This window comes from Triticum aestivum, chromosome 6D (genome assembly GCF_018294505.1).
Source record: "Triticum aestivum cultivar Chinese Spring chromosome 6D, IWGSC CS RefSeq v2.1, whole genome shotgun sequence".
Lineage (NCBI taxonomy): Eukaryota > Viridiplantae > Streptophyta > Magnoliopsida > Poales > Poaceae > Triticum > Triticum aestivum.
The window spans coordinates 454,310,975-454,321,430 of record NC_057811.1 but is presented as its reverse complement, the minus strand read 5'-3'; the positions used below and the strand labels follow the sequence as shown (position 1 = coordinate 454,321,430).

Here is a 10,456-nt window from a genome sequence, read left to right as displayed (position 1 = left end):
GAGAAGAAATACGAGGCTATAAGAGATCATGCATATAAGAGATCAAAGAAACTCAAATAACTTTCATGGATATATAAAGATATGACTGATCATAAACTTGAAGTTCATCAGATCCCAACAAACACACCGCAAAAGAGTTACATCATATGGATCTCCAAGAGACCATTGTATTGAGAATTCAGCGAGAGAGAGAAAGTCATCTAGCTACTAACTACGGACCCGAAGGTCTACAAAGAACTACTCACGCATCATCGGAGAGGCACCAATGGAGGTGGTGAACCCCTCCGTGGTGGTGTCTAGATTGGATCTGGTGGTTCTGTACTCTGCGGCGGCTGGAGGAATATTTCGTCAACGCTTGTAGGGTTTCTGGAATATTGTGGTATTTATAGAGCAAAGAGGCGGTTCGGGGGTACCCGAGGTGGGCACAACCCACCAGGGCGCGCCAGGGCCTCCTGGTGGGTTGTCCCCTCCTCGGGTCTCCCCCCAGGTGCAACCAGGGCCCATATGCTTCCTTTTGGCCCATAAAAAATCATCATGGAGTTTCATGGCATTTGGACTGTTTGATATTGATTTCTTGCGATGTAAAAAACATGGAAAAACAGCAATTGGCACTTGGCACTATGTCAATAGGTTAGTACCAAAAAATGATATAAAATGACTATAAAATGATTATAGAACATCCAAGATTGATAATAAAATAGCATGGAACAATCAAAAATTATAGATACGTTGGAGACGTATCATTACATACTACTATTCAGTCTTGAGGTGCAATGCCGCACAACCCAATAACCCGCACCACACGCTTCTTAGGGTGACCGCCCACACACCACGACCGCCGCAGTGATTGTGAGATACGGTACTTCTATAAAAAATTTAGTCGAAAGGAGCGTCTGCGTGGCCGGGAAGTACGTCCGGTGGTATTAAAATTCTTGCACTAGACGTACGTTTGGGGCTCACGCAGTCCATATAGAACTTAAAATAGAAGATCAGTACCAGGCATTGTTTGGACTCCGGATTAAATTACTTAAGATCGGTTAAATATTCTTAGTTCTTTTTAATATGCGATGATATGGTTAGCTAAGTGGTCTTAATCAACTTATTATGTTCGTGTTGCCCTCCTAGTCCTTACAAGCGGCACATCTAATCATTTTATATTGGCATGCTACAATGATTCTTATCTATATTCTCTGTAGGTACCCATAATTTTTTTGCGGGGTAGGTACCCACAAATACGGAAATCAACAATCTAAAACTTAATGTTACACTCCAAATTCTTATACATCCATTGCATAGACGGCAGCAAACTTATATATTTTGTCCACGTACTCATGCCAAAACGCTATAAAGATACATAGGAATAGCATTGATAGAAAAATCCATCAACATCACCGTGCAAGCACATCCACCTAAGTGTGTTTGATTTATACCACCATCCCCACACCAGACGGCAAGTACCTTTGATTTATAACATCCGCCCACTAGACGTACTTCTTATATTGCAGGCCTTCTCCATCATTTATAGTTAAATACTTGCATCGAACTATATAAGACACCCGGTTCCATTCGTAGAAACAAAGCAGAGCACACATTGCACACCAGTACTCGCAAGCAATCCATCAAATATACCATGGCCATCTCAAAATCTTTGATCATTGGCCTCCTCGGATGCCTTTGCTTCTACGGTTCGGTCCTAGCAGCTCGCGAGATCAACGATGACTTTTCGATGGTGGCAAGGCATGAGAGCTGGATGGCGCAGTACAACCGTGTGTACAAAGACGCTACTGAGAAGGCATACCGATTTGAGGTCTTCAAGGCCAATGTAGGGTTCATCGAGTCGTTTAACGCCGAGAATCACAAGTTCTATTTGGGCATCAATCAGTTCACCGACCTCACCAATGAGGAGTTCAAGGGGACAAAGGCTAACAAGGGGTACAAATCAAGCTTGCAGCGGGTTCCTACCGGATTCAGGTACGAGAATCTAAGTCTCGATTCACTTCCAGCAGCCGTAGACTGGAGGACCAAAGGTGCAGTCACTCCCATCAAGGACCAAGGCCAATGTGGTGAGTATATTAAGGATAATGGTGTATTGCATATATGTTTACATTTTTGAGAATGTCGTCTGATAGTATCTACTAAAACATAACCATGTGTAGGTTGTTGTTGGGCATTTTCTGCTGTCGCTGCTACAGAGGGCATCGTTAAACTCAAAACTGGCAAGCTTATCTCACTGTCGGAGCAAGAGTTGGTGGATTGTGATGTCCATGGTGAAGACCAAGGTTGTGAAGGAGGTCTCATGGATGATGCCTTTAAGTTCATAATCAAGAATGGTGGTCTCACCACCGAGTCCAACTATCCATATGCCGCCGCAGATGACAAGTGCAAGAGTGGAACCAATGATGCAGCAACCATCAAAAGCTATGAGGATGTTCCAGCCAACAACGAGGGAGCCCTCATGCAAGCCGTCGCAAGTCAACCTGTCTCGGTAGCCGTAGATGGAGGAGATATGACGTTCCAGTTTTACAAAGGTGGAGTAATGACTGGCTCATGTGGCACTGATCTAGACCATGGAATTGCAGCTATTGGTTATGGCAAGACCAGCGATGGCACAAAGTATTGGTTGTTGAAGAACTCTTGGGGGACAACTTGGGGCGAGAACGGATATTTAAGAATGGAGAAGGACATTACCGACAAGAGGGGCATGTGTGGCCTTGCGATGGAGCCTTCTTACCCCACTGCATAGAAGGAGTGCCATATACCGCATATCCTCCTATTCACAAAAATATTACATAATTGCGCATGTCCACTTTAATTAAGTATAGTTTTTATGTGTATCTAAATTATGTACAAACATATGTCTTGTATAGTATTTCATGTTCCATGAGTTCAATGAATACAATGTAAATTATGTCACATATATAAAGATTGATGAAGAATTTGTGTTAGCTATATCATTCAGAGACTGTCAATTGTGCTGCCTCTTGTGCCTTCATGCATACATAATGAACTAGTTGACTAGTTCTTGTTTCTATGATAATCTTGGAACCATATAAATAATATGTGAAAATGGTGGAGTTGATTTGTAAATAAATGCTGAAGCCTGAAGGTGGAACAAAATGATGAATGCCAATTTGTGAATCTTGAGGAAATGAATTACGATGGAACATTCTCTTCCCCAATTGCTATTGTCCTCGTCGTTCAACCCACAACGCCAGCTAGACCAGAGATTGTTTTTCTTTCCCCTCTCGCAGGGCAACTAGGGAAAGCTTTTCTCCCCTCGATCTCCGCCAGCGAGTTTGTAGATTTGCCTCACCTCCACCTGCGGCTCCGGCGGTCGGTGGCGGGAAGGGGGTTTCTGGTGCCTCGGCTCCAGTGTTTGGATGGATGACGACACTTCTTCTTCTTCTTCGAGTTGGTCTTTCGGGCTCCGATCCTCCTCAAGTTCGTTCGTTGGGATGTATTAGACGGAACTCCGGCGTAGATTCCTGCCAGCTCTTCGGGGCGGCGAGGTTAGGGTTTCTCGCCGTGCGTATTCAAAGGCAATATTTAGTGTCAAACTATTCAGATCGATTCGAGGATTCAACAGCGACCACTGCGGCTCCGGGACGCTCCTTAGGGCATGTGCATGAAGACTTCCGGCTGTCATCGACAAGGTTAGGCCGGTTTCGGTATGGGAGCGATGCCATCAGCGCGTCGGTGGCTCGTTCTGGCTGCAGCAATGGTCGTTCCGTGGTCCATAGACCTCGATGTAATTTTTATTATGTTTGAAGTATTTTATACTTTCAGTGAATCTTTATAACAATATGATATCTTCAAAAAAGAAAAACCACAACGCCAGCCGCGTGCCTCATACATACATGTACTAGTAAAATTCAACAACGAAAAGGTGCCACACCACCCGGGTGTCGGGTGTCTGTTATCTGGTGTGTCCAGTGTTTTATTCGTGCTGGGACTAGACAACAGCAGGTCATTTGCGTATGCATGTCAATTAAACAGTCGTTTTACAGACCATAACAGTGTCGGTCCTAGGCTGCAGAAGACAGAGTAGGTGTGACAGCACCGTGGTAGCCTGGCACGGAGGTCAGGCCCTGCTGCTTGTCTATATTTTCAAACACTGTACTAGTCACAACTGAGGCCAGGTCACTGTACTTGTGACATGTGAGTAGTAGAGAGAGAGGAGAAAGGAGATAAGAGTTTCCAGAACGTGAGAGAGAAGTAATGATAGCAGACAAAAGAAAAGTGAGGAGAGAGAGCAGTTTAAGAGAGAGAAAGGTGAGGGGAAAAAATTCGTCACTGTTCTTTTGTGTTACTAGTAGATTTCTTAGGTTATTTTCTTCGGGTTTGATTCCGTGGTACAGTGTTCCTATTAAAAAAATCATGGTAAGGTGAAACTTTATGCTCGTAACTTTCCTGTCTGCTATTGGAGTCACGGGCTAGATGGCTAGAAGCCCTAGATGCAGCCGTGTCAGAGGAATCTGAAATCAACAGTGCATATGCGGCTTAATGTTTGGGCTTTGCAAATCAGAGAGTTGCAGGCGGTGGTGCAGATCTCAAAAGTACTGAAACTGACGTAACCGGCTTCGGTAGTGGGGTGTCCGGACAACCAGGAGTGGAAAATCCATTCTCATTCAACAAAATAAAACTTGTCCTTTCGTAGAGTTGCAGTAGTATGCAAAGCAGTGGCGCGTTCAAGGTCTCACAGTGAACATTAATGTTATGTTTGTGCTGTGAGGTTCCAAACATGGACAAGCCAGTTTTCCAGCAAGTTTGTAGCGCCATGCAACTCCCAATGCTGAAGGCTTGCTGTGGCCACCTCGAGCCCGTGCTGTGGTAGAAGAAGGCGAGGGCTGAAGAGGCACGACCCCTGCCTCACGCCACGCGGATGTCGCGGAGCAGCCCGCCGAAGCTCCGGGGGCGGCCAAGCGACGAGTGCTCTTCCGATGGCTGACACGCCGGCCGAGCCAGTTGGGTTCTCCGGTGGTGACTCCGTCTGGCTCGGTGTCCAGCCTACTCGTTGTACACGGAGAGCGTTGTCGCTCATCACGGTCGGTCGGGGCATGTGGTAGATGTGTTCTCTTCCCCGAACGCCTCAAGTTGCTGGTCTGGATCGCAGGCAGACAAGCAACACCTTTGCATATTGTATCACTTGTTGCTCAGTGCTGCGTTCACCGCGCGCGCTGCCCTCGCCAGCCATGGCAATCCACACGCACGTAGCCTTCAGACATCTTGCATGTTGGTGGAACGGCCGCGTAGGATGGTCTATAATCTTCCGCCGATGGACGTTTCTCTCCAAATGAACACCAGAGATCTGCTGTGCAAAGCAGTGGTCCCTAAATAGAGAGCTGGCTAGGGGACTCGCACAAGCAAAGAACATGTTCCGAGCCATGCATGATCGAAGGTAAAGATAACACCAATATGCGCTCCGTACATGAAGCAAGAAACACTCGGCTTGCTTACATGGGTAGCTCGGCAAAGTTCGGGCCACGTTTCCCTCCCCGCCGCGTTTAATGGCCCGGTGACGGTGGGCAATATAAGCCGAGTGTCTACTAACGGCACACGACTTATTTATATTTCCCCTTTTTTATGATAATGCAGTTACAGCTACACTTAGTATCCGATAAGACTTGGCTTATTTCCATTTTCTTCTGGCGAACGCTAGGCGACGGCCGGGCGGTCCAAATTTCGGCCGGCCTCATGATAGTCGTCAGATGCAGCCCTCGCATAACCGTCCGATCCTTCCTTCCCATAGCTTCCTTCCAACCGAGCATGAGATTTGAGAAAACACACTAGCACATGGCGGCCGTAGACAGTTGCTATTGTGCTCCTCGTCGACGCTCGCCACCGATGCTCGACGTCGGCATTCACAACAAAAACAGACGACGGTGGTAGCAAAACTAGACTATGTGGTGGCAAAAAATGCTCACCACCGATGCTCGCCGTCGACGCTTGCAACAAAATAAAAGACGTTGGTAACAAAACCAGACTACAGTGGTAGCAAAAAATGCTCACCATCGACACTCGCAACAACATTACTCGAAGTAGCTCTGCGTCACCGTCCCGTTGGGTCCTTTTTGAAAAATTCTGGTTCCAGCAAAAATAGACTACGGTGGTAGCAAATGACGTTTCCAGCAAAAATAGTCGCAGCGGCACAAATCTAAAAAATAGTCGATTGTAGCAAACAAAAACGCTGGTTCCGGCAGAAAAAAACGCTGGTTCCAGCAAAACAAAATGCTGCAGCAAAAACACTAGTGGTCAATTGTAACAACAAAAAAAGCCACTTCCAGCAAAATTAATGGTGGTTTCAGCAAAAAATAATCTCATAACCAAAATTCTATGTCAATTGTAGCAAACAGAAAAGCCAATTTCAGCAAAAACACGATGGTTCCAGCATTGTCATTGCGTGGTTCCAACAGATGGTCGCAACCACAGTAGCGACCGGTTGTAGCTCGGTCGTCGGCCGCCACCGCCGGATGCAGCTCCACCAACCCGGGGCTTCAAGTCCCGTCGCCTCCAGTAGCATGTGTTACTGCCCTGCTTGCGGCGCCAGTTGTCACTGTGGCCGGCACTGATGGTGGTCTCGCAACACCCGCGGTAGTCGTCCCCCATCGCCGCCGGTGACCCCATCTGCAGTAGCCAAAAAATGTGGGTGGGGGGGAGAACGCGAGATAAAGATGCGTCGTGTGCGAGAGAAACGAGTGACTGAGAAATCTCCCCATGAAGAGGTAAGGTTAAGGTGCAACACGAAGCGGTGAGAGGTTAGTGGAGCAACAGGGACGGTATATTTGCATCTCATCTAACGACGCGTGCTTGGCCAGCCGAAGCTTTGGCCGCCAAGCTGTACTTTTTCATTTTCATAATGCAGTTACAAGTAAGTCGAGTACCCGATATAACACTCGGTTTACCTTTTTGTTTTTTTCTTGGATTTCTATTTATCATAAATCCATTTTCAAAGCACAAAGTACTTCTTTACTACAACGTAACCCTTCGCCTCTTGCAGCGATTCTACAAGCGATTAGGGTTTTTCGACCTCCCGCCGACTCTACTGCCGGTCCGTCCCGTCTCCGGCGACCTTAGGGCATGGAGGCGCGGTGAAGCTCGATCATTGCCGGTGGGAGGGTTGTTGTTCCGTTTCAGGTGTTCCTTTGAGGTCGATTAGGGTTTCTGTCCTAGTCAGAAAAACATGGCGGCGGCTCCCTGAAGATGGAATAAGATCCACCCCGCCTAGGCCCTGTCCCGGTGATGCATCTAGCATCGTCGAAGGGTGTGTGGAGTTGTATCTCTGACGAATCTCGTGTGATTCTGTCGTTATTGGTCTTCGATGGATCTCCACGGATCCAGTGCTTGTTCGTCTGTCTACAAGTTGGATCCTTCCGTCTACGCTTCACTTCATCGACGATTGTTGTTTTTCTGGTGTGTTAGTACCATGGGGCTTTAGCACGACAACTTTTTGACTGTGTACTGCAACAAGTTTTTCCGACTCTGGTGAGGGAGGGGCGATGACGGCGACACGCCTTCAGCTCGCTCTAGTGCTTGTAGTCTTTATTAGGTGGTCTACGAATGTGGATGTAATTTTTGCTATTTCTAGTGTTCTTTATACTGCCATGACATATGATGCATAGATAGGATGTTTTCTCACAAAATAAAGTATATTTTTTCATTTTTACCGTTCATTTGTGCCTTTGTATTGCATTTTTTCTTTTCCCTATCTTTCTCACCCATTCTCTCATGGTAGTATTTCCATCACTTTTTCCCCGTCCTATGTTTCCAGGCCTCTCTCTTTACCGCTACTTTCCCACTTTAAAATTATGTATTAGCCTTTTACTCTTCACACCACGCTTTTATACCCATTATTAAGGCCCCATGCAAAATGAGAAGTGGTTTCGACCCTTCCTCACGCGATTTCACTCATCTACATTTTTGACATGCATGCCCCACAACGTCTACCATGGCCCTGGCGTCGTTGAGTTGCTCATCGCTCAGATGATCCACATCTAGCCGAATGTTGTTAGCGATGTATGCGGTCACCATAAGGTTATAGAATGCGGGTGCGATAGACCATCACATCATCCGATTCCCCTTTAAGGATGGAGATGCGGACCTAGTGGGCGCATGCTACCATAAGAGTAGTGTCGATGGGGGCCGCATGGTGCGGCCTCCACCACTCCTATTACTAGGGAAAACTTATATACATCATCTTAGCAGTAGCGCTGGACAAAATCATGCGCTACTGCTAGTTAGTAGTAGCGCGTGAAAATAAACCGCGCTACTGCTATAATTTTAGCAGTAGCGCGTATGAGCAAAACGCGTTGCTGCTAAGTTTGAACTAGGCGCACACGGCTAGCCCCACTTAGCAGTAGCACGTATCCGTACCCAGCGCTACTGCTATGCTCCGTAGCAGTAGCGCTTTTCTCGAACCCGCGCTACTACTAACCCTACCTTATCCTCCCCATGCGGCCGACCCTCTCACTCTCCCTCTCAGTCACTCTCCCCCGCATGCCCCGTCGTCCGCCGCCGCCGTCACGCTGCTCCTCCACCGAGGTACTCCTTCCCTCCTCCTCCCACCGCGCCCTTGTAAGGGCATTTCCTTACTTTGTGTTTTGGATGATGATGACAACCCTTTGTTGGTCTAATCTTGTACTAAGTGTTTCAGGTTTTCGGTATTTAGGCCTACATCGGTTAGCTATTCTCTCTGAAAGGAAAAGATCGAAGACAGAGTTATCAACGCTTTTTATCTCTTTGGTCGTAGGGAACCCATACTATCAACAGGGAATCCACATTGGAAAGAGTTGGGGGAATCTTTTCACGTACACTTACCTCACCCCTCTCTTGCCTTCCTTAGTTGTGAGAGAGAGCTCTTCCCTTCCTATCCTACTGCTTACTGTGGCTTCCCAGCGGTCGTACCGCTCTCTAGAGCGGTTGTACCGCTGGTTCTTGACGCTTACCAGTTTTGATCGAGCGGTTGTACCGCTGCTTCCGGGCGGTGGTACCGCCACCATGCTCAGCAAAGACTAGGGCGGTTGTTCCGGCCAAGTACCGCCCAAGTACCGGTCAGACTTCTGTTTTGATGCGGTACTCGGGCGGTGGTGGCCCGGTTGGTCCGGTCGTACCCGTACGACTGGTGTCCGGAGCGGTTCTACCGCTCAGGACTTAGCCGCCCGAGCGCTAGAGGCCAAGCGGTTGCACCGGTCCTGTACCGCTCGACTACCGCACTCAGGGGTGACTCCCTACTGTTTCTATGCGGTGGTTGAGCGGTGGCTGGGCGGTTGGTCCGGTTGTTCTCTTAAACTGATACTACCGCCTGGTCGTCCGGTTGTACCGCCTGGTAGGGTTCTGCGAGTCCCGGTTGTACCGGGACAAGGAGCGGTTGTACCGCTGCAGTACAGAAAACGCGGTAACGGTTGGATTTTTAGGGTTGCTATATAAGGGTGCTTCTTCCGCCTACCACACCCACCTCTTACCTCTCTCACTCCACCATTAATGCTACTCAAGCTCTCTTGCCCGATCTCTCTCTCTAGCCACTCAAAGTTGTTGATTTGCTAGGGTTTAAAGGAGGAGACCTAGATCTACACTTCCACCAAAGGATATTTGCTTCCCTCATACTTTCTTGTGTGGATTTTGTTACTCTTGGGTGTTTGAGCACCCTAGACGGTTGAGGTCACCTCGGAGCCACATTCCATTGTGGTGAAGCTCCGCGGTTTCGTTGGGAGCCTCCAATTAAGTTGTGGAGAGAGCCCCAACCTTGTTTGTAAAGGTCCGGTTGCCGCCTCCAAGGGCACCAATAGTGGAATCACGCCATCTCGCGTTGTGTGAGGGCGTGAGGAGAATACGGTGGCCCTAGTGGCTTCTTGGGGAGCATTGTGCCTCCACACCGCTCCAATGGAGACGTACTTCCCCTCAAAAGGAAGGAACTTCGGTAACACATCCTCGTCTTCACCGGCTCCACTCTTGGTTATTTCATCCATTTACTTGTGCAAGCTTATTTGTGTTATATACGTTGCTTGCTTGTGTGCTTGTTGTTGTTGCATCATATATGTTGCCCACCTAGTTGCATATCTAGACAACCTACTTTGATGCAAAGTTTAATTTGATAAAGAAAAGCTAAAAATTGTTAGTTGCCTATTCACCCCCCCCCCTCTAGTCAACTATATCGATCCTTTCAGCCCTCCTCCCTCCTCCTCCCACCGCCCGCTCGTCCCTCGTCCCTCCTCCGCCGGCAGCCCTCCTCCCACCGCCCCTCCCTCCTCCTCCTCCGGCCGCCCCTCCCCCTCCTCTCTCCTCCCATCCCTCCTCCCCCCTCCTCCTCCCTCCTCCGATCCCGCCGGCCTCCTCCCCCTCCTCCTCTCTCCTCCTCCCACCCCCTCCTCCCTCCATCTCTTTTTTTTTCTATTTTACTGTAGTTTTTTACTATTGTATAATGTAGTTTTTTTACTGTTTTTAGTAAGTGTTTAATAGAATT

At 48.0% G+C, this 10,456-nt stretch overlaps 1 protein-coding gene across 1 annotated transcript; it reads left to right on the top strand.

The window, feature by feature from the left end:
- The first annotated feature begins 1,577 nt into the window (after positions 1-1,577).
- On the top strand, positions 1,578-2,743 carry LOC123142843 (senescence-specific cysteine protease SAG39-like). Its single transcript, XM_044561572.1, has 2 exons — positions 1,578-2,063; positions 2,157-2,743. Exons 1-2 carry the CDS (start codon positions 1,631-1,633, stop codon positions 2,741-2,743), a joined length of 1,020 nt encoding a protein of 339 aa, XP_044417507.1. The 5' UTR covers positions 1,578-1,630.
- The last annotated feature ends 7,713 nt before the right edge of the window (positions 2,744-10,456 follow it).

Coding starts and splice junctions, on each gene's coding strand:
- LOC123142843 (XM_044561572.1), top strand. CDS start 1,631: ATGGCCATCTCAAAATCTTTGATCATTGGCCTCCTCGGATGCCTTTGC. Junction 2,064..2,156: donor CAAGGACCAAGGCCAATGTG/GTGAGTATATTA, acceptor AACCATGTGTAG/GTTGTTGTTGGGCATTTTCT.